General features: G+C 38.1%; 1 protein-coding gene across 2 annotated transcripts in view; it reads right to left on the bottom strand.

The window, feature by feature from the left end:
• mybpc2a (myosin binding protein Ca) overlaps nt 1-24,792 on the bottom strand; it is a 66,240-nt gene that overhangs the window by 12,825 nt on the left and 28,623 nt on the right. For both annotated transcript variants that reach the window (XM_055052018.1, XM_055052019.1), the window contains 17 exons: nt 22,502-22,585; nt 20,393-20,541; nt 19,953-20,070; nt 13,397-13,445; nt 10,912-10,968; nt 10,662-10,831; nt 10,294-10,426; nt 8,257-8,381; nt 7,121-7,226; nt 6,366-6,535; nt 4,468-4,633; nt 3,615-3,721; nt 3,492-3,521; nt 2,636-2,769; nt 1,946-2,105; nt 1,019-1,123; nt 58-246 (listed from right to left, as the gene is read on the bottom strand). In XM_055052018.1, coding sequence (XP_054907993.1) covers nt 58-246; nt 1,019-1,123; nt 1,946-2,105; nt 2,636-2,769; nt 3,492-3,521; nt 3,615-3,721; nt 4,468-4,633; nt 6,366-6,535; nt 7,121-7,226; nt 8,257-8,381; nt 10,294-10,426; nt 10,662-10,831; nt 10,912-10,968; nt 13,397-13,445; nt 19,953-20,070; nt 20,393-20,541; nt 22,502-22,585 — 2,052 coding nt within the window. The remainder of the gene's footprint in view (nt 1-57; nt 247-1,018; nt 1,124-1,945; nt 2,106-2,635; nt 2,770-3,491; nt 3,522-3,614; nt 3,722-4,467; nt 4,634-6,365; nt 6,536-7,120; nt 7,227-8,256; nt 8,382-10,293; nt 10,427-10,661; nt 10,832-10,911; nt 10,969-13,396; nt 13,446-19,952; nt 20,071-20,392; nt 20,542-22,501; nt 22,586-24,792) is intronic.

Below are 24,792 nucleotides of genomic sequence, written 5' to 3'. Positions count from 1 at the left end.
CAGAATGAGCGCCGTGTGAAAAGCCTGGGTTAATTAGCCGCTCCATTAGCGACGCACCGATGGGCATGAAGGGCTGGGAGCTGGCGCTGGGCTGAGAGACGCCAACGCTGTTGACTGCAAACACTCTCATCTCGTAAAGAACGCCCTCAATCATCTTCTTGGCCTCGTAGGTGGTGGACTCATAAACGTCGAAGTTTAGTTTGGTCCACCTGGCTGAACCAACCTTCCTTCTCTCCAGCAGGTACCCTGCAGAGAGCAGAGGAGGGAGGAGTAGCCAAAAAATATACTCAAGTAAGAACAGCACGGCTTCAAAACTATTTAAGTAAAACTAAAAAGCAGCTGTCCAAGAAAATACCCAAGTAAAAGTAAAAAGTATTTGATAAACATGCTACTTGAGTAACCGATAATAAAATCTGATTCAATATTTTAAAATGATATTATCAAACAGATGTATATATTCTGGCATTTTAAGGACTAATATTAAAAAATATATAATGAAAATAAATACAAAACCTAAACTTTGAATAAAATTAAACCCTACAGTAAGTAATATGTTCATTAGAACAGAATAATGACAATAAATAAATGATCTTATTTGTCTCAAAATCACCCAACAGGCTCAGCAAGTAGAAAATATTAGATCAACAAAGCTGGTTTATGAACAAGAGGTCTCACTTTGACATAAACTGAAGGTGTGTGTGTATCTATATTTCACATATTTTTGGCTAAAATGTTTGTTCTTTCTTCATTGAAGTTACTTGTATTGAATAGAATATTCAGAAATTTTAGTCAAGTAACAGTAAACAATAAAATAATTTAAAATTGAACATTGAACTTTCTATTAAATCAGTTTGATGATCTGAAGCCTGAGAGTGTTAAAAAAATTCCCTCTCCACTGTGAATCTGTCAGTAGTTTGTGATGAAATGAAAACAGACCTATTAGATCATGAAGCTGTTTTCTCCCGGGAGGACATCAGATGTCAAAACATCTGATGTACAGGCGTACAGCAACATTTACCTTTAACAGGAACGCCGCCATCAAACGAGGGAGGATCCCATGTGATGATGGCAGAATCTTCGCCAACTGATGTGCACCTGATGTTGCTGGGAGCGTTGGGCATATCTGGAGGTTACAGTCAGAGAGTAATTATGATTAAAATGAGTCCTTGGATGAAAAGAAAAGAGAAATTAGAGGTCAATTAACTTTTCATATATGGGAATATCTGTTTATTTGAGCTGGAAGGGGACCTGATATGCAAACTTCGCAGGTTTTTGCACTTCCATTTGGGTATCTACTGCTTCTAAAAACAGGCCAAACGTCTAAAGAAAACAAGCAGATGGTTTTTTGGGGTCTGGAAAGTAAAAATCTTCTGTATTTAACCCGTCACCTAGCAACCCCGGCTGAAGTCAGCCTGTTACCTAGCAACCCCAGCAGAGTTCCGCTCGTAACCTAGCAACGCCGCAAGAGTTCCGGAACATTTGGACAGCTGGTTTCATTAAATTTAAAAGTACTTTATTGATCCCAAAGGGAAATTAAACGATGTTTCTCATTTGATTAAAGGTCAGCAACAGCAAAGAGTGGAATGTAAGCAGCTGCCAAAATAACAGTGGTGAACTTTCTAGGTAAACATTAGTGACGAAAACTTACTGCAAAGAGTTCAATGCGCTGTATAATGGCTGCTGGAAAAGACAGGTGTTTTGTTGTTGATTTACCATCCAGAAGCCACTTGCTGCATTCTTGTTGTTTGTGAAGGAGGCTCTACTTCTGCTTTTCTGAGATTTATGGTTATATAATTATATTCTGTTTTCAGCTACTTCAGGGTAAACGTTGAGTTATTTGAATTTAAAATGAAAATTCAGAAATGTCCAGACTGAAAAGTTTGTATAGCCCACCTTTCTGTGTGAACAAATAAAGATGTAAACAGAGAATTAAAAGGTTACTGACCCACAACCTTGATGAAGAGTTCAGCCTTGTCCTCTCCCACTGGGTTGGTCACAGTGATGGAGTAGGGAGCCTCGTCTCCTCTCTCCGCCGCGTCGATCACAAAGCTGCTCACGGTCTTCTCCGTCTCCACCCGGACCCGTCCCTCGGTCTCAGAAATCACCTGTCACAAACTGCCTCCTTTAAACGTGTTTATGAAGAATGTGTTTAAAATGACAAAGCTAAATCTAATGTCGTTTTTCTCAGCAATTATAAACTCTATGTCAATAATTTTAGTCTGAAAATAAAGCTAACACATGCCGAAAATAATTTTCATTTTTAAAGTATCTACATTTCTTTTGTCAAATTATATATAAAAAACAATAAGAAGTTTCTATATTTGACTCCAATTGTAATTTTTGAAATCCTGTGTAAACAAAATACAAATTAAGAGATTTTTAACAGATTTTTTTTAAATCACTGAGATATATACACTCTAGATGTTTTGGCACTACCAGAGCTCCATACAATGCCTTTTAGATAAAGCGTCTGTTCTGCAGCCCTTTGGCGTAAACTCAATCACTCAAATGCTTATTTGGGATTCAGTTGTGCTTCAAAAACAAGTGAACAAACAATATGTCTCCCAAAATAAAAACAAGAGCATAACCAGGTAAGGATAAAAATAAATAAATAATGAAAATCTGCTGATCTCACCTGGTCTCCTTTCATCCAGGAGACAACGGGGGTCGGCTCTCCCGTGACCTCAACATCTAGGCGGAGTTTGTTTCCAGCCACCACCGTGATGACGTTCCCGTCGCCGCCGAAGTTCAGGTGGATTTTGGGAGGTTCTGTCATCCAAAGAGAAAACATGAGCCAGGAAATCATGTAAATACGAAGATAATGGCTGCTTAAGAGTTCTAATTAGCTTTTAATTCTTAATGTTTTATTACAAAACAGTGTGGTGTTGCTTTAATAGTGGATAACTGCATGTAAAACAATGTTTCACCTTTTTCTTTTTTGTCTACAACAGTAAAATAGTTTTAGTAATTCATCCTGCTTCTCTGTCTCTCCTACCTGATCTGACGATGGGAAAGACTGGAAAAAATTTTAATTTTGGGAACAAATTTAAGCTTCACACTTTTTTTTACTCAAAAATGTTGTTGCCGTGATTAATTATAATTAAGAACCTGATTTTATTTTTTCCCAAAAACAGTTTTAAAGAGACATATTTTGTAAAAATGGAGCTTTGCTTATGCATTGCTAGCATTAATACTAGTTACACTGGCAAATTATTTCACTTGTAACATGAGAAAAATATTTTCTGCTAGCAATTTCTTTGATCAATATTAAGAAATTATTTTCTCGAAACAAGATCCTATATCTTGCCGAACAGTTAATTGTAAGTTAATTTTGTCTTATTCTAAGTGTATTTAAATATTTGCACTAAAATGTAAATGAAAATATTTGGTGTGACTTTGTGTTTTTGCAGTGTAACGTGTCCATAAAATATTACAAAAAAATTTTTCATGCTAATCTTTGGATAGTTGAATTAAAAAAAAAGAAGAATTACCTTCTATGGGAACATATTCAATCTTGACCTCTAAGAAAAAAGGAAATTATTCTTTGTAAATAAAAACAGCTGGAGGGCTGTTTAAAAAATGTTAAAAGCTTAAAATGTTTTTTTTTTTCTCACCTATGAAGTTGAGTTTTGCAGACAAAGAAAGATCGTAGCCGTCTGGGACGAAGGTATAATCTCCTGCATCTGATTCCTGAACGTCATCAATCGTCAGCTTGTGCATCCTGAGGATTATTAGGCAGATGTTACAAAACAAACAACTAAATAAAAAACTATTTTCATGACCTGCGTTTATCCTGAAAGATGACGCAATCTTAAGGAGCGATGCGTTCACCTTGTGGGATTACAATCGCCTCATGGATCTCCTGCTTTGATGGAGAAGGAAGGATTACTGTGAGAAAGCCCAGACCCCTAGGGGTGCATGCTCCATCTGAGGAAGCTTTTATTGTGTGTTTTCAGAGGTTAACGCCTTACAGACTGCAGCCTATCTGCAAAAATAGGTCAAACGACTAAAAAAACCCTGGAGTAGTAGTTTGCCAAGCCATTTGGCAGCCAGTAAATTCTGTTCTGCACACTGCAGAAGCACAAACTTAACCCAGTGCTTTTGGTCTAGTTTCTATTGCAAGCATGTTATGACACTTGAAATAAGACTAAACTAACTTACTAGTAACTGTTCAGCATGAAATAGCAGCTTGTTTTAAGTAAATAAGTCCTTATAATTGATAAAAGCAGTAATATTTTAATTTGAAAATTAAATTTTTTCCCATGTTATAATTGAAACAATGTCACCGATGAATTAGTACTTCTCCAACTTGAAAGTTAGTTTAGTCATATTTCAAGTTTACTAAGATATGAAACTAGAAACTAGTAAAAAAACATTCTAATAATGAATATTTAGTGTTTCTGCAGAGCAGTTTGATGGGAGAAAAGGTCTGAACAGCAGAAACTCCTGCGTGACGTTTGAAAATACCTGCCGATGTGGGCGACTTTGATGCGGTCGCTGGGCTGAACTTCGACGCCATCTTTGAACCATTTTCCCGTCACGTTTTCATCGGACACTTCGCACTTGAACACGGCCTGCTCAGCTGATTTCACCGTCACGTCAGCGATGCTCTGCAGAATCTCCAGCTCCTTATCTGCACGGACAAAAGGAGGTTTTAGCAAGATTATAAAAAAAATAAAACGCAGTATTGCTACGGCCTGGCAATTCATTGGCTTTCTGTAAATTAATTTCTGGAGAGTACATTTTTGGGGGAATTGTGTTTTTTTAATTTTTTTATTTCCTTAGTTCAAAATACAGTCATTTCATTTAATCAGGCTGAGAGTGAGAAAAACGGGAGAGATTTTAAAATTGTGACGTTCTTTCAGCCCCTTTAACTACGACACTCCTAAGTAAAATCCAGCACAACAAACTGACTTCAGAAGTTAAATTAGAAGTTAAATATATTTACTAAATTAGTAACTATATTAAAAATCATATGTCTGCTTCACTAAGTCACAAAATGATGAGACAGAAATGTGAATAAATCTGGTGACGAATGTTGATTATTTCATCCTCACAGATTCTCACAGGGAGCTGAAACTGTCACCGTTTCATGGTACAGAGATGTTGATGTTCGCAGATCTATGATTGGACTCGCAGTAATCTCCCCAATTAACAGAGAAGGACGGACAGCAATTTTCACACCATAATCAATTAGCGGACTTGTCTGGAGCGCCTGGAAGCAGAAACCAGTAAGAGGTGGAAAGCAAAATGTGCCTGACGAATGCTGAAAGCCGCTGATACAAGGAATTAACCAAGTTTTATTAATTACCACATAAGTAATGACTAATTTACTCCTTTTCATGCTTGTCAGAATGGAAAACGTCAACATGTTCGGATTAAATTGCAGAGAGATTCAAGCTGGTAAACTTTAAATGGCAGCTGATTATTATTTCCATCGGAGCTCAGTGAGATGTTTATTACAGCGGCAGAAAACAGAACAGGAAGGGCGCATTTTGCCAAAAACTCAGATAGTTTGAGATCTCGGAAATTTATACAAAAAAACTTGGACATTTTTGAGCTTGAAAATCACATTAAAAAAAAAATTTAATTTTATGATTAATTCCAAAAATTCCCCCCCAAAATTGGAAATTTGAGTTTTAAGTGTCAAAGATTCAGATATTTTTTGCAAATTTTACATATGGCACATTCTAGCTTCTTCGAGACTGCATATTTTTGACAATAAAATTAATGGTGATACTATTAAAAGAAAAGACAACTTTTATGTTTTCTTTTTTCAGATTTATGTTATTGACAGCGCAGACAAGAAGAGGTTTGAGGAGACGGGATTGGTAAGCTTGGAAATTCAGTTTGATTCCCACCCCACAAAAAAAGAAGCATCACAATATTTTAAGATATCATGTTTGATTGTTTATGTGTATTTAAAATTCCTTTCAAGCAGTTTCCACAAAGATAATAATCTTTTTTGCTTAGTGGGTTGCCCACTTTTTAATTGAAATCTATTTTTTCAGCAAAATTTCAACTTTTCAAACTCAAACATATTAAAACATTTTATTTTTTCTTTCAAATTTTTTTATTTTACTTTTCAAATGTAAAAAATTGTTTTCAAGAAAATTTCAGATATTAATATCACAATACAGTTTTTTTATAGCAAATTTTCAACTTTTCAAACTCAAAATTTTATGCATTCATTGTTTCTTCCTTTGAGGCATTTTGGTGAAAATTTACTCCTCCTTTTTCATGTTTTCTACCTAAAGTGGCCCTAACACGCCGTCAAAGCTTACAGACGGAGTGTTAGGGCCATTTTGGCATATAAATACCTAACATTGGCCTGTTTGTTTGGATAAATCAAGTCTTCCTGTGACCTTCGACCTCCAGCTCGGCACTGGACTCTCCGCCGTTGGTGAAGGCGTAGTACGTCCCGATGTCGTCTTTAGTGGCTTCGGTTATGATCAAAACATGCCTCTTCCCGTCTTTCTTGAACCTGTATTTGGATCCAGCCGTCTCTCTGTTCAGCTCGACTCCGTCTTTCATCCTGAGGAAAAAAACCCAATCAGAATCGATCACAAAGAGAAAAACCCGATCAGAATCGATCACAAAGAGAAAAACCCCATCAGAATCGATCACAAAGAGAAAAACCCCATCAGAATCGATGACAAACTACAAATACCTTCTCTCACTTATAAATCCAAGAGTTACAATAATACCGAACATTTGATTTAACTTGAAATGCTACAATGTAATTTAATTGCTTAATTTTTCAATAGGAAAATAAACTAAACATTTTTAATCTGGAAGCTGATTTTGAATTCATGTATTTCAGTTTTCCAAGAGTTTTGTCTCCTACTATAGTCAAATTCAAAGAAAAAAAAAGCTCATTTCCATGTGTCTTACCTCAACTGTAGGTGCAGTTTGCGCTCGTAAAAATGACTTTTACACAGGAGTAAAGATGTGCTTATCGCTACCGTAAAAATATACAATAGTTACAGTTTATGTCCAGTTAAAACACTAATTGCTCTGTAGGGCATCAACATTTCTTCCTGTGGACAGAAAGGTGCCCTTCTGAAGTCGTTTTTATTTGTTAAACAGCCTAAAATCCCCACGGTTTTGTGACACTCACCATTTAACGTTGGCTCCTTCCTCTGACACTTCCACTTCGAACTCCACCTTCTCCCCAACCACAGTGTGAACATCGTCCAGCAGCTTGGTGATGGTGACCGGAGGCTCTGAGGACAAACGAAAAACACCCAGAGTAAAATATTTATCGGCGTTTTGATAAAACTTGAACAGAAATACGTCAAAATATGTTCAGCTGTCGTCGTTTTTTAAAGCTGTTTTTCTTTGTCTCTGTGCCTGTAAACCCCAAAAATTCAATCCATCACTTGTAAATGAATAATGTCACAGTGTGTTGCTAAAGTCCTTATCCAAGCGCGCAGACACGACCGTCTGCAGAGGTGGAAGGTAGATCGGCTCCCCTGAGGCGGCCGGAGTCGCATTGTGCAACCACAGGGTGTGAAGCTTGATGCTCCGCTAGCCTCGACTATTTGTCATCGTCGTTGCTCCGTTTCCCCTCCAGACATCTTCACTCCCTCAGCGCACAAACTCTCAGAGCCACAGGAATGTGAGCAAGCTTCACCGCAGGCGTTTCACAAGTTTTAAAGAACATGGTAGGTAAATGGGATCCATTATACGAAATTCACTTTTTTTCCTATTTACTTTTGTTCTTCTATTTGAGCTGACAGCGATAAGAAAATTTAAACAGAGCAGAAAACTCACCTGAGTAAAGTCCTCAAATCTGGTGGCCAGAGTTTTCAGCAACGACTTTAAACTTGTGTGATGTTAATCAAAAACTTTCCAAAGCAAAAGCAGCACAAAACAATTTTTTTGTGCTGCACAAACATAGTTGAACGGATTGACAGCAAACATTTTGTAAATGTGAGAGTGGTGGTGGTTGACCTCTGATGACCTCAGGAAACTTTTTTTTTTATTAATATCTTTAAAAAGATATTAATTTAAAAACTTTTAGTGCACAAATAGAGCACAAACCCAGCACGAGTGTAGAACATATGTAGCATAAATGTAGCAAAATCATAACAGAAATGTGGCACAAACCGAGCAGTCTCAGCAAAAACGCAGCACAAATGCAGCAAAAACATTTAAATGCAGTACAAATGTTTGACACCTATTTTGTTAGACTTGGAGAAGCTGGGGAACCAACTTCACTCTCTCTCTCTGCTGTTTTCCTCACTCATTTACCTTTAACGAAAAGCTCCGTGCCGCATTTCTCCTCGCCGATCACGCACTCGTACTCTGCGTCATCAGACAGGTTGCACTTGTTGATGATGAGGGTGCGCTTGTTGCCCGCATTCTCAAACACGTACCTGGAATATGCAAAACATAAGACGAAAAACCATTAAAAAAATAAAAGGCTTGGAGACAAAAGTGACTCAGTCACACGTTACGTTTTCTTTCCGCGCTCTCGCTCCTCCCAGGTTACATCAAAAAGTCTCCACCGCCATTTTACAAGAGACTTTTACGAGATAGAGTCGTCATGGTTACCGGCCAACAACACCTCAACCTGTAGTGATGACTGGTGTTTGCCGTAAAGTTAAAATTCAGAGATTAAGGGTTTTGCGGTATTTTTCTCTGATTTATGTTTATCAAAAGCCACAAAATGTTGATTTATTTCCGGCTTAATGGAGGAAATACCTTCTCTTTTTCTTAGTTTTAGAGTAAAATAAAAGTTTCCTCTTAATCAGAACAGGAAGTGGCTTCCTTCCTTCCTTCCTCTCTACAAACAGCATGACGATGTCAAAATAGCAGATGGTGGAGAGACATGGATGAAATACCAATTGCAACAGCTGTAGCCTGTTCAATAAAACACTAAGAGAAGCCTTTGAAGGAGGCGGGGAAAGGAGCGCGGCAGAAGGAGATCCAGGCTGGATGAAGCCCAGCGGGCAAAACGGGCCGAGAACTAACACATACATACACAGTTTGACTCGTCTCAAAGTCAAAGCCGCACCAATAAAACTTTAAATGAACACTTTATAGTGCGATCTGTGCACAAACCAGAGCTCAGACTACACTTTCCTGAACAGACACTGCAGTAAACTGGACTTTAGTGAATACAAAATGTTTTCGTAGGAGAGACATAACTCAGCAACCACATAAAATCGCTGTTTGTTTTTTTTAAACCAGATGTCTGAGGAGTAAAATCTGGAGCACAGATTATGTGGTAAAAGGCAAGCACTGCTTTCTCTAAATTCAAAAAAGTCATAATGACCAAAAATTTTGCATTCATGATTAACAGCGCCACCTGTTGACAGCTAAAGATGCAGTGAAAATCGATGGTTTTAATTCATTTGACTTTATTTCAAGTTTACTTGCTTCCTGGAGCAGCCAGATGTGCAAATCGCATCAAAATAAATATTTTTAACTGTTTTTTGTTAGACTGAGTGTAAGCGATGAGTAGCAGCTTTAACTTCAGCCTATTATTATTAGTATTGCTTTTAAAAGGGACCCACATTGCAAAATGCGATGTTTGTGTCTTAGAAAGAAAAAAGAAAACACCCAGACGTTTCTCGGCAATAAGTTTATGTTTTTTGGTGTCTGAAAGTTGAGCGGTTTCAAAATCCTCCGGAAAGTAACGTAACAAACGAAGCTCATCCCGTTACCTAGCAACCCGAGTGGAACTCCAGCATGTTTGGTCAGCTGGTTTTTGCTACTGCATATGCTATAGATGTTCAAAAAAATATACATTTGAACTTTAAAGGGGATCTATTATCCAAAAATTCACATTTTCCATGATTTTGTATTTCCATTCGTGTGTCTGCTATGTCTAAAAACAACCTCAGCACTTTGAAAAACCTTTTAAATTTAGCTGCTGGTCTGACCGTACAATGGCTGCTGGAAAAGACGAGTGTTTTGTTGTTGACTTACCATCCAGAAACAACTTGGTGTATTCTTCTTGGTTGTGTAGGAGGCTCTACGTCTGCTTTTCAAAGATGTACAGTCACATAATTGCGAATCTCTTTGCAGCCATTTTTACGTGCGAAGGTAAATGCTGAGTTGTGGTGCATGGCCAGCAGAATTTTGGATTAAAAGTGACAAGAAGCCCTAAAACAGCTCATTCTGAACTGAGCAAACTAAAATCTAATTCATTTTGTGTAAACAAAATCTAATGAGCGTGTTTTTGTTGTAGCTTGTAGATTTATCCCAACCTGTTTAAGGAAGCTTATTAGGTCACCTTTAAGAAACCAACTTTCAGTATTGCTCACACATTCAGGTGCTTACTTGGCTGACGGTTTGATTTCCTGACCGTTTTTCAGCCATTTTACTTCGACCGTGGGGTTGGCCACTTCCACAGTGAGCTGGATCTTCTTCCCCTTATCCACAGAGTAGGCAGAGTCCAGCTTCGTCAGGAAAGCTAACGAGAAAGTATCATGTCAGCACAGCTCTGGTACAACGTTAAGAGCCAAACGATCCACGGCAGCCGGGAACGGGCTAACAAACATTCCACCTGTCGTCCAACCTCCAGACGCCTTTAAACGCTGCCAGTATTTACAGCCGGCTGCATTAAAAAGGTTTAGTTTCCTCCCTGCCGTCAAATTTCTTGTGCACATTCTGGCTTTGTCTTGTAAAATGTCTCCTCTGCGACTCACCGTCACTCTTCTTGGACTCCGCCTTCATCTTCTTCAGCCGCTTCAGCATGCCCCTCAGGTCCGTGATGCCGTACTGAAAGGCAATCTTCTCGTAATCACAAGGCTTGGCTGCCTTTAGGATTTCCCATACGTCAACCTCTTCCTTTGGTTCCTCTGGTTTCTTCTCCTTCCTGAATATCAGCGATGATGCAGTTGGAGTTAAATCTGATGCAGGCGAAGTCAAAATGTGGATTGTTTTTACTTATCTTACCGTTTCTTAAGCAAAACGCTAAAGTCCAGCTCACCAGCATCCTCATCTCCCTCTCCTCTGAGAAAAAGAAAAATTTAATTACAGTGAGTTTAGTTTTGAGTTTAGCTTCATTTAGTTTTAGATCAGGTTTGCTAGTTTTCAGTAGTCATTATCTGTTGTAGCAGCAGTTTTATGGGCAGAGTATGCAAAGATTGCACTCAAGTAAGAGTACTTCAAAATATTTCCACTCAAATAAAAGAAAACAAGAAATTACTTTCGCAACAGTGAAAAAGTATTTGGTAAAAAGTCTACTCAACCACTGAGTAACTGATCAAATTATAAAGATAAGTGGAAATTTAGGTGTTTTATGGACCAAAATGACTATAATTCATATAATTATATATACTATATACTATAGGATAGTAACAAAAAAAAGAAAATTTTTCTAAATCATTTTATTTCAATAAAAAACTTATGAAACTTTAATAAAAACAGCAGGTGTGTGTTTCTGTGCCTGGTGAGTTTTTGGTTAAAACATGTTTGTTTTTCATTCATTGGGTAGAAAATCCAGAAATTTCACTAAAGTAACAGTAGAAATACTTCAGAGTAATCTTACTGAAGTAAACTGAAAAATTATAACGTAGTAAAAATACTCCTAAAAGTAAACTTTCTGACAGAAATTACTTAAGTAAATGTAGCTAGTTATTTCTCAACATGACATTTTTCCATGTTGTAAGTTAATTTATTTGCCAATGAAACTAGAACTTTATTTTTTTAATCAATGTAAAGAAACATTTATTAAAACAGGCCTCTATATATATATATATATAAAACTTACTTTGCTTGTCTTTTTTGAAGTTTACTCAAATATTAGATGAAAATTATTTGGTGAGATTTTGTGTTTTTGCAGTGCAAGGACAATGTCAGCTCTGTTTTTGGTTTGCTCTCGTCACACTAACAATATTTTTACCGTAATAAAAACCTTTTTTCACATCACTTCCATCACGGAGGGTTTTAATGACGGAAAAAGCCTTAAACTCCGTTGATATTTTCAAACGCTGTGAAAGCAGTTACACGGCTAACATCATTTTCACGCTCAGCCGACCACTTTTTATTTATTTTTTATTCTGCGTGCTGAGTGAGGACGGCATTGTCCTGGGAGGATTTGCTCCCCTCAGGACGGCCGGATGAACGCTGTCCTCAGATGATCTCCTCTTACTGGAGCCGGCTTTGAAGTTATTCGCATTTCTCTCGGTCTCAGATGAGTTAAATGAACCTCAAACACACGAGGACGACGCTCACTGTGATGTTGGAAAACAACAAAAACCAAATCCTGCTGATGCTTTGTAGAAATCGCCATGCAGACTCAACACCCGCAGGACTTTTTCCCATCTCATTTTCCTGCTTATATGTTAATGTAAAAGGCTGACTAAGGCGTTCTTATCTACCCAATTTCAATTAATCAGATTTTCCCTGACACTTAAAAACATATTCAGATGAAAAAGTTTATGTAAAAAAATCTACAAATATTAACCCTGAAGACGCTTTTAAAAAAAATACATGTATTTATAAACGTTCCTTTTATTCAGTTGTGAAAAAATATTATTTCTGAGATTTATTGCGTTTTAAAGACAGAGATATTGGCTAAATCTGTTCTGTAAAAGTCATTTTCTCTTGGTGTTATTGTTCTTTTTTCTGTATAAATAACCAAAGTATTTAATAAACATCTTTAAAAAATTAAATAAATGTACAAAAGCATATGCATGAGGCTGCGACTGTAAGTGTAGATTAAATAATAATAAATTAATTGTACAGATATAATTTAAGAGTAGAAATTGTGATATAGGGTAAAAAATAAAGTAAATTAGGAAATATTTACAACATGGGGTAATCAGATGTAGGATTTTAACCAAGAAATAATGATCTGACATAAATTTCTCAGTAAAGTATTACTGATTAAACTTTAACATAAAATAAATTCATATAATTTTTAAAGTTTAATCAGTAATACTTTTATAACAAATTTATGTCACATCCTGATTTCTTGTCATAACGAAGATATATTGAATAAAGTCAACTTTGTATTAAAAGTGTCATAATTTACTTTCTCACGTTATGACAAGTTTGTTCATGTTATAACCGTCTAATTCACAACCCGTCAAATAAAGTGTTACCAATTTTTTTCTTCCAATAAAAAACTTATGAAACTTTAATAAAAACTTTAGGTGTCTGTCTGTTGAGTTTTTGGTTATAACATGTTTGTTTTTCATTCAGTGGGAAGAAAATCCAGAATTTTTACTCAAGTAAGAGCAGAAATACTTCATAATGAAATCCCTCTTAAAGTTTTTTGTTTTTTCAAACACGTGACTCGAGTAGATGTAACTGAGTAAATGTAACTAGTTACTCTCTGGTTAAAAGATGCTGAAACTCCTGATGACATGCAGGAAGTAGAAGCTTTGAGACGTGACAGGAAGAGAGAGACGGCGAGCTGCAGAGCAACACTCACGATCGTTTAAACGCCTCCAAGATGTTGTCCTGCTGGCCCTCCTGCGCGGCTGGAAGCAGCAGACAGAAACAGGAAGTGAGGTTAATTCATCACGCCGCGCCACAGGAATGATGAACTGATGACGGGCTCTAATGTCTGCGGCGCTCTGCGCGTTATTGGCTGACACAGTCAGTTACGCCGTCATGGCGGACGCGTTGAATGGAAGATGACAATGATGTGATTACGTGCTGTTGGAGAAATTGTGATATTATTAATCAATTATTTGTTATTTTCATTGATCTTTATAATGTATCTTTAATTGATGCTTTCCTTAAAGTTAATCTCATTATAGAATTAAGAATGTTTCTTGTATTGTTGATTTACTCTGATTCTTTTCTCAGAAGGCCTCACTGACAGAGAGCAGAAACAAAATCTTCCTGCAGGTTTACCTCTTGGTGAAGAGCTCTGTTTCGGTTGAGTTGCTGGCCTCCAATAAAACCATCATTGCTAAGATCACTACATATTTTATTAATCTTTGTGCCTGGAAGGACATTATCTAGTACAGAATGATTGTGTGTTAGTTAGTGAATAACATTTGACGCTGTAGCTGTTTGCCCCCTCCCTTTAGAGCTACAGCGTCCTTGTGATTAGGGATCCTAGAACAATAAAATAGAGGAGCAGACAAAATGTGCTTGAGAGCGGTAGGAGATTGTAACTGAAGCACATCTCTGTCCGTTCTCCTCGCGAGTGAAAAAGAATCTAACTCTTTTGTCTTTTCTGTCTTTGTTAATGTATGTTTAACAGGTGTTAACCCTAACATTTTTGGTCCTTCGAGCCGGATGTCATATACTGGAAAGATTCCGGCAGGTGTGGCGGACCCCATAAGACCGTGCGCACGGCAAGAGAACCTGTTAAAGGACTGGGCTCGGCCTGCCTGCTGGGATCTGAAGGTTGACGACACTCCAGGGAAAGACAAGAGAGGGTGAGTGATTCTTCTTTAAAAAGTGGCGAATGACGTTTTAGAGAGTAAGTCATTCTTCTGTGTGAGAGAAGAGTGACTTCTTCTTTGACTGAAGGTTGTTGCGCGCACAAGTGAAAACCCTGTCAATTCTAGACTCTAACAGGTAAAAGTAATGCACAAAATCCGTGGATAGGCTAACGGAGCCTGGTGCTTCAAGGCTGGAGGCCTTGTCCTGTTCTGGGGAACCAACAATTGTACTATTGTGGGCAATGATAGCAGCCCAACTAATACTAGAAATGTTCTGGGTAATAGCAGCTCAAATAACTAATACCAGCACTGTTCTGGGTAATAACAGCAACTCAAATAACAATTGTACTATTGTGGGTAGTAACAGTAGCCCAACAAAATACCTGCACTGTTTTGGGCAGTAACAGCACCCAATCACTAATTGTACTATTGTGAGCAGTAACAGTAGCTCAACTAGTACCTGCAGGCTAAACGGATTGCGGAGTCCGGCGAAAACAGGCGCTTAAGTTCCGTATCAGTATGTAAGAGATAAAAATAAAAAATAAAAGAGAAAAAATAATAAAAAACTAGAAAATAAGGGTTGGTAAACCTTACCTCGCTGGAGGTCTTGTAAAACCCTACTGGGACGAGGACTTGCAAACCTTACCTGGTTCGGGGTTTTGCAACCTCACGTGGTTTGAGATCTTACGAACACCTGTTGTGGGAACGGGGCCCGACGAATACCCGTGGTTAAACGGACGGCGATAACAGGCGCTTCAATCCGTGAAACAAAAAAAAAGTGTGTATGTGAGCGTGATTGGAGGTATAAATACCACTTGGTATTTTATCTCATGTAAAACAGTAGGATTGTGAGCAGCAAACCTCTTGTGGATGCACAGGCAAGAACTCTCCACTCGAAAGAGTTGAAGTGAGAGTTACCACAACAGGTCTTTTCAATTGCTGGCCTACTGAATCAGATCTCCAGTTTCTAGGACTCCCTAGGAGTCGGCAAAACTGGTCCAAATTTTTACAAAAAAAAATGGGGAAATGAATAAGTAAAACTAAGCCAACAGACAGTCTAAAATCAAATAACTGGAAAGTTATTAAAGATCAGGATAAAAAAAAAACAAATTCAAATAAAAATTGTACGAGGAAGGGTATGATGATGTACAATTAGTAGCGCAAAAACGAGAAAGTGGGGAGAAAGAAATTACAAAAGAAAAGAAAAAGGTTCCAGGAGCCTTTTTCCAGGATGAGGAACAAGTGTTTTATGAGGACAGGAGAGGAAGAGAAGGCTTTAGGGGCAGAGGTCAGAACCTTAGAGGTTTAAAAGGGAGACGTGGGAGAGGAAACTACAGGCACAGTTACTCGGGGTGCTGGTGTTGCGGGCAGGAAGGACATTTAGCCAGAAATTGCCCAAGAAAGAAAAAAAAACAAAAAACACAGGACAGTCAGCATGATTAAGATCAGAGAAATTGGGGAGTGAAGAGGTCCAGTTAAATCTTCAGGATTTACTTTCTATGGACAGCATAAGACCTGAAATAACTCTCCTAATAAATGGCAAACCTGTAAATTTCCTCTGTGACACGGGTGCATGTAGAACAACATGTAGAGAAAACATTCTTGGGGTAAAATATTTGTGGTGAAAATGTCAAGATCAGCTACAGGAATAAAAGAAGGGGACTTCTTTGTTGTCCAGGGACACAGGGAACTGTATTACTTTTATTCATTGGATGTGCCCAACAAACCCCCACACAACACTGCACAAACACTTCTGGCAGAGGGGCATAAAGCCATTTCTGCCCTACAGGATCAAAAGTCTCCTGATGATTTGCATGTCACACTTTGGTTCAAAACAGTTCCTGGGCCTGATAGGAACTATGAAGCGAGACTCAACAAGGTCACCCCAGCCAAGATAACTGTGACCTATCTGTACACAGACACAAAACATGTGCCTGATCCACACACATTGTTGAATTCTCTTAGATCAGATGCAAAAGTATTCACGGTTTGTAGACATCAGTAAATGCCTTTTTCTCAATACCAGTAGAGAATGAGAGACAATATTGGTTTGCTTTTACTTTTGAAGGGAAAAGATACACGTACACCAGACTACTTCAAGGCTACTGTGAAAGCCCTACAATTCTCTTTCAAGTAATGAGTGCAAGTATGTCAACTTTTCAACCCCCAGGAGGGAGCCAAGTTTTGTTGTACATAGTTGATGTTTTATTGGTTTCTCCAGACAGGGAAACCTGTAAGCAAAACACTTTAGCGCTTCTGCAACATTTAGCTAAAGAAGGTCATAAGGTTAACAAAATAAACTTTAACTGTGTAAACGACAAGTAAAATATTTGGGTCATAATTTGAGTGAAGGAGGACGAACCATAGCGGAGGATAGAAAAACGACAATTCTCCAAGCTCCCAAACCACAAACAAAAAAAACAAATGATGTCCTTTTTGGGGTTGACTAACTATTGTTGAAACTGGGTGCCTAATTATGCAGAAATTGTGACAGCTCTGAATAAATTAATGTATAAAAAAGATCTTAAAAATGTCTTCTTTGTTGTGGGCAGATGAAGCAGAAGAAGCACTTTGGAAACTAAACAGGCCCTCGTGTCAAGCGCTGCGTTAGCATTACCAGATTATCAATACAAAACCTTTTGTTCAGATGGTGGATTGTAAAGGTCATGTCATGACCTCGGTGCTAGTCTAACAGCATGGTGATAAAATGAGACCAATAGCATATTTTTCTTCAAAACTTGATAGTGTAGCGTGTGCCTTACCACATTGTGTGAGAGCTGTAGTTGCTGCTTCTATGGCAGTAGAAGTTAGAGCTCCTATAGTTCTTTTTCACCCATTAACATCAAAAGTAACACATGCAGAATTATTAAAAGAATTATTACAAGCCGTGCACCTACCAAAACAACTAGCAATCTGTAAATGTGCGGCGCACACTGCAGGGACAGATAAGGTGTCCCTAGGGAATGCTTTCGAAGACAAAATAAAAAATAAAAAAAAGCAGCTGAGGTAGAGATAAATGTATTACATGTGGAAAAAAAAAAAATTAAATAAATAAAAGAAACTTTAAGAGACATGCAACAATTAAGTCCTCAAAAAAAGGATTTATGGATTAAAAAAATGGAGCAAAATTGGAAAATTATATGAAACTGAACCTATCTTACCAAGAAAAAGATGTGTATAAATGGGCTGCAATATTGAGCCATGGCGTTTCGCATGTCTCAACAGGGGGGATGGTAGGATACATCAACATTACACTACTTATGGATTTATTTCTTATTTAAAAAAAAAATTCTGTAGGACCTGTTTGATATGTGCAAAACATACCTCTCAGGGCAATCTAAGATCACATAGAGGAAAGTTTCCTACTCTGCAATATCCATTTCAAGTAATGCACATGGACTTCATAGAATTGAATAAAAGTGAAGGACAAAAATATTGTTTAGAAATAATTGATGCTTTTCTAAATGGATTGAACATTTCACTAAAAACCCAGATGCAGCGGAAAAGCCAACTTGGATACATTTAACACACTGCAAAAAGGAATTTAATTTCAAAAGTAATTGGGAAGCAAGCTCAGGACGCTCACCGACCTACAGGGCAAAGTCCAGGTTACAAAGGGGTTAAACCAAATAGTTTTTCCGTCTCAAAACTGGTGAAGATTGTCCACAACCCTGTAGTGTCTTTAGGAGCAGAACGGACTTGCACATTAATGAAAATAACAAGTGAATATATCTTTTTGTTTTTATTTTGTGTTTTCATCTGGGAACAATTCACGTCACGAATAAAAATGTTTTCTTGTAACACTGTTTACAGAATGAGGATGAGTATTCAGGTGTGTTTTCCACCTAGTTCTGTTATCATTGTTTTAGTCTGCTGGGCAAGTATGACGTCGGCAAACTACAGAGATTAAACTTGATGTATGACAATGATGTTTTAACTGGACTGTTCTCTCTGTGAACAATGAATTTAACCCTGTCTTTCGTGCGGATGTCTGGTGGTGGTGCAGTGGTGACAAAATTTTTAATAGATTACCTAGGAAGGTAACAGGGATGTCTGCATTAATTTCTTTATTATTGCCTGTTTCTGTTTATCCTATGACTGCTGATCATTTAATTCATGCTTTAACTGATGTTGTGCCTCAGCAGTGGCGTTAGTTGCAGAAGCGAGACCTGACCTGGAGGAACAATGATCCTACATACATCGATGCCATTGGTGTTCCCCGTGGTGTACCAGATGAGTATAAATTGGCCGACCAAATTGCAGCAGGATTTGAGTCCACAATTTGTTGGTGGTGCACATTGAACAAAAACGTTGACAGAATCAACTACATCCATTACAATGTACAAAAACTGGGCAACTGGACACAGGCAGGCTTCAAGGCGGTGCATGAGCAGCTGGCCGCTACATCACTGATGGCTTTCCAGAACCGTATTGCACTTGACATGGTGCTGGCTGAACGAGGGGGAGTGTGTGCAATCTTTGGTGAAAGATGCTGCACTTTTCTACCCAACAACACAGCGGCTGATGGCAGCCTGACGAAGGCCATTGAGGGGCTCCGTACCCTTAATGGTAAGCTGAAGGAGTTCTCTGGAGTGAATACTTCCAGGTGGGACGACTGGATGAATGTTTTTGGAAAGTACCGAACCCTTGTGTCCTCTGCTTTAGTGTCGATGGCTGTCTTTGCTGCCATTCTAACCTTGTGTGGATGCTGTTGTATTCCTTGCCTGCGTTCTTTGTTTAATAGTCTCATCACTACAGCAATTTAGCCCATGGGGAACCAGATGATGCCGATGTATCCCTTATTGGCGAGAGAACCTGAGTCTGACAGAGAAAGCTCTGATGAGGACTCTTTTGATGTGTTTCCTGATTCTAAGTTTTGGACTGAGTATAAACCTTGAGTGCTTTCTTAAAAATGAACTCCTAGTTGAAAATTGTTTGAAGTGGCTGTTTAGGAAGGATATGAGAATTAGAACAAATATTTGATAAACAGGGGGGAAATGTTGGAGAAATTGTGATATTATTAATCAATTATTTGTTTTATTTTCATTGATCTTTATAATGTATCTTTAATTGATGCTTTCCTTAAAGTTAATCTCATTATAGAATTAAGAATGTTTCTTGTATTGTTGATTTACTCTGATTCTTTTCTCAGAAGGCCTCACTGACAGAGAGCAGAAACAAAATCTTCCTGCAGGTTTACCTCTTGGTGAAGAGCTCTGTTTCGGTTGAGTTGCTGGCCTCCAATAAAACCATCATTGCTAAGATCACTACATATTTTATTAATCTTTGTGCCTGGAAGGACATTATCTAGTACAGAATGATTGTGTGTTAGTTAGTGAATAACATTTGACGCTGTAGCTGTTTGCCCCTCCCTTTAGAGCTACAGCGTCCTTGTGATTAGGGATCCTAGAAACAATAAAATAGAGGAGCAGACAAAATGTGCTTGAGAGCGGTAGGAGATGTAACTGAAGCACATCTCTGTCCGTTCTCCTCGCGAGTGAAAAAGAATCTAACTCTTTTGTCTTTTCTGTCTTTGTTAATGTATGTTTAACAGGTGTTAACCCTAACAGTGTCGGTCTGCAGACCTACCTTCCACGGAGACTTCGAAGGCGCAGCTGTCGCACTTGTCTTTGGCGGTGACCTCGCAGCGGTAGCCACCTGCGTCTCCGTCCACCACCTTGATGATGCTCATCTCGTACGTGTAGATCTGACGGAAAGACGCATAAAACCGAAGCACAAACAGTCTCTGCAGCTTCAGGTTCTGGTTCGTTAAAAATCTACATAATCACATTTAATAATAATGTCATTATTATTATTCTTTTTTTTTAAAGTTGAAGCCAAAATGAATCAGGATTTTTAAGCTTTCCTTCATGTTAATTCATTGTTTTGCTTGTTTTTTATACCTCCATTTATCCACGTCCCAAAAACCTGCGCTGCCTTTTTAAGGCTGGAAAATGTCCAGCACTGCCAGATTTACAGCCTGTAGAGCAACACGTAAACAGGTTGGGACAGAGAAAACGGCCGCGCACCTTGGTGTTTCTGTCGTACGACTCCTTGAACTGCAGGTGCTTCCCGGCTTTGCTGGACAGGTCGAGCCACTTCCCCTTCAGCCACTTCATGACGGGCTTCCTGGTCAGAGTCGACGAGTCGACTTTGGCCACAAACGAGATGTCCTTCCCTGCCAGCGACAAAGACAGACGACATTTTTATTCCAGACAGATAAACAGTTTGTCCTCCTGTAGAGTGGACACTTGTAAATGTACAAATAAATAAATAAAACTTGTTAAAATATTGCCTTTCTGTGAAGTATTTAATGACTTATAGTTTGTAATGTTTAAGAGAAAAACTAATTAATCTGCTTGGTGTAAGAGACAGAAAGCTTAAAGTGATCCAGAATTAGTTGAACATGTTGACCGTAATATGTTGTAAGATTTCTATTAACTAAAAAAATTGCTGTTTGTGATACAAAAAACTCATGAAAACTTCAAAATTTACATCTTTTGTAATATTTTTCACCCCTGGAAGTCGCCATTTTTTCACCTGCTGGGCTGATGATGCGTTTTGGTCCGTTCTGTACTGGAATCTACAGAGTGAACACAGGAAGGCCAACTTTACCGAGTTATTGCTCATCATTGCATTTGACTGGTGGCATAATTTTAGATAATGCCACAGTGTGTCACTGTTGGCTGTAACTAAAAATAAAAACAGTGAGGTGAGTCTGGATCACTTCCCACACAGTCAGAGAGATCACAACTTCAGAAGGACCAAATCTGTGCCCTCAACATTTCTCTCCAGAAGACTTTGAGTCATTTGTACGAGCAAAAACGGTGATTGTTAACTTAACGAGCAAAAATAAATGCCATGCCTACAGTTTTTATCCGCAAAGCGCCTAAACCCTGCTGCAGCCGGAGCAAATAACGCTGGGAGAAACACCATACAGCTCTGGAAGCTCTTTTAAATGCTAACGAAGCTCTGCAGCAATAGTACCGGCAGCACTACTACCGCCCCGGACGAAGACCGGACCAGATACAAAGCTATAAAGGTACTTATTGGATCAGTGAGCCCGAACAGAGGTACGTGCCATTCATTGTTTCATTTATGAAGCTGAAGGAGGAAGAAGCAGCAAAACACCAGCTCCAACGGCTAACTCTGTTTGGTCCTCCTCATCTTCATTCCCGCTCTCTAGATCAACTTGAAAAGGCTTAAAGACGTTACTCATCGTTGTTTTGACTGGAGGAGCCAGGCAGTTGGACCATTACCCAGAATGCATTGCAGTGTGAACAATGTGATGACGTTCATGTCACAATATTTTATTAAAATTTGTAAAAACTAAACAGTCTATATTATTATTACTATATTGTTTTTGCATCTAAAGTAGATATTTCTCAACTAATTGTGGATCCTTTTAATTTTGGAGGTTTGATTTAAGTTCATTGTTCCGTCTTTTTGAGTTTATGTTTGCAAAAAGCATCAAAAGGATTTAACTGGACCAAGATAAAGTCAATAATAATAATGTAGCAAGAGACTGAGTGATTGTAAAGCTGCCATTTTGAACTGTGTGTGAACGATGCTGTGATGCTGGAGGCCTAATAAACCAGCTTTGTTTATTGTACAGCCAAGTTTACTGACTTTTTCCTTCTGCCCCACAAAATCTCACCAAGTATTTTTGTCTACTGTCAGGTACAAATATCTTAAGACAATTTATATAAGACACTTAGACGTAACTTCTTATAACATGGATGATGTCTTATTGCAAGTTAAATGATCTGCCAGTATTTATTTTTCATCAATATTAAGGAATTACTGACTTATAACAACATCCTACAAGATGCTAAAAAGTACATTTGTAAGTTAGTTTTGTCTAATTTCTATTGTACGAAGATATCTGCACTAGAAACTAAACCAAAATACTTGGTAAGATTTTGTGTTTTTGCAGTGTAGACCCAAATCTTATAGATTTGTAGAGCAAATATTGCCAAGTCAAAGTGAAACATTTTGAAGCTGAACCAAATATGGGACTATTTTTGTACAGAATGTCACATCAGAAGTGGAAAAAAAATGCCCATTTCTTTTTTATTTTAACTTTTTTCACTTGTTTTAACGTCTTTTGTGTCACTCAAGAGTTTATTTTGACAAACCTTTGGTGGCGGTGGCGCTCTCCGGCTTCACCACAAACAGACTGCTCTGCTCAGACGTCTCGCCACCTTCTCCTGGTGCAGCATCTGAGAATAAAATTCAACCACAGACGACAAATTAGAGCAGGAAAACTGGACCCAGCAGCACCGATGAGCCCACAGACAGAACACAGGAGGAGACAAACGGACCAAGCAAATCACTAACGCATCTCTGAACTGTCGAGAAACAAATCTGGGTTTAATTTAAGGGCAAAATGTTTTGGTTTTTTCCCCATAGTGTAGAGCGATGTCAACATGTGCAGGGCGGCCATCTTGTTTTACAGCTTCTATTTATTTGGACTTTGAATTCAGCTCAATCTTAGAATAAAATACAAACTTCATATTTCATATGATTTTTGTCATATTTTAATAGGAAAAAAAGTCATAATATTACAAGAATTCAGTCAAAATACAAGAATAAAGTTCTATGACAATTAAGTTGAAATCAAATGACAATAAAGTCTTAATATTACCACTATAATGTCATAATATGAGAATAAAGTAATAAATAATAAAAAAAATATTTTTTGTTTGTCTCATAATGATAACATTGCATTTTTATTCTGCCAATATTATTAATTAATTCTAGTAATTAAACAATAATTCTCATAGCCTGGTACTAATAGTCAATAGTGCAACTCAGTAAAGGAGTGACTGAAATAAAAGCCACTTTTTGAAAATGTTTCCTGTTATTTCTAATTACTTTATTGGAAAAAATGTGTGAGAGAAAAAACACTCAAGTGAAATGGGAAATTTTATGTTTTTGCCATATTTCCCAGCCCTATTTAAAACATCAAATTATCATCTCAAGGTTCTGCACCGAGGATTTTAACTCTCTTTTCTCAACTGTTGGGGTAGAAACCAACTGTGTCGTCGTCTAACAACAACAAAACTCTGGGTAACACTTTATTTGAGGGGTTGTGAGTAAAAGTGTCGTAACACCTGTCATAAACATGAGTAACATCTGTTGTGAACGTATGTAAGTCTTCATGAAATGAACCAAGACATTAAAATTATGTAGCTTGACGTTATTAAAGCTAAAGGTTAATCAGTAATACTTTTATCACAAATTTCTGTCAGATCATAATTTCTTGGTTAATGTCAAGTTGTCATCAAGACATTTTGAATAATGTCAACTTTGTATTGAAAGTGTCATGATTTACCGAATGACACTTTATGACAACAGTCAAATATTTATGAAGACTAACTCATGTTTATGACGGTGTCATGACAGTCTTATTCACAACCCGTCAAGTAAAGTGTTATCAAACTCGGTTTCTATTAAAAGCGCCATCTTTATAACGTGTTTGCTTGTCAGTCACAATTCTTCACAGAAACACTAAAACATTATTTTTTCTTACCATCCAGAGGCAACTCTGCACCAAATGAGGAAGAAAACAAAAGACAGAGACAGCAAGTGAGACATCAATCTGTGCAGAACCTGCCCTGGCTCTTAATAATCAAATCAATGTGCTTTCATGCACCTTTCCACCTGTCTTCAACATAACTGTAAGAAACTGTTTCTCTAAGCCAAATGTTCTGTTTCTGTCACCGTGAGAACAAACTTTGACTTGTAACACTAGGTCACCTTTAAAGGTGACCTTCTATGCTGCCTTCAATGTGTTAGGATCTATAGTCGATACAAAACATGGTTTTTTACATGTTTTGCATAAAATCATTCTTAGATAATGAGATTCCAGCCTGGTGAGTCCAAAAAAAGCCGTTTGCACTTGCACCTGAAAATGGCTGCAAACAGATGCACAACTTTAACATCCGTACATCTTTGTAAAGCGAAAGCGGAGCCTCTTGTGCAACCAACGAGAATGCAGCAATCGGTTTCTGTCACCAACAAAACGCCTGTCTTTTCCAGCAGCCGTTGTAAAGCACATTAAACTCTTGGTAGAATAATATTTATCTCTGCTTACATTCCACCCTCAGCTGTTACCGACCTCTAATTGCATGAGCAATAATCACATTTAATGTTCAGGTATTTTTTAATTGAGTTATTTGAGCTGACTAAACGTGCTGGAGTTCCACTTGGGTTGCTTGGTAACAGGCTGGAACTCTGCTGGGGTTGCTAGGTAACAGGCTGGAACTCTGCTGGGGTTGCTAGGTAACAGGCTGGAACTCTGCTGGGGTTGCTAGGTAACAGGCTGGAACTCTGCTGGGGTTGCTAGGTAACAGGCTGGAACTCTGCTGGGGTTGCTAGGTAACAGGCTGGAACTCTGCTGGGGTTGCTAGGTAACAGGCTGGAA

Source organism: Poeciliopsis prolifica, unplaced genomic scaffold, assembly GCF_027474105.1.
Source record: "Poeciliopsis prolifica strain line A6 unplaced genomic scaffold, Auburn_PproV2 SCAFFOLD034, whole genome shotgun sequence".
NCBI lineage: Eukaryota > Metazoa > Chordata > Actinopteri > Cyprinodontiformes > Poeciliidae > Poeciliopsis > Poeciliopsis prolifica.
Note: the sequence above shows the minus strand (reverse complement) of the source record. Positions and strands in the feature narration are given on the sequence as shown.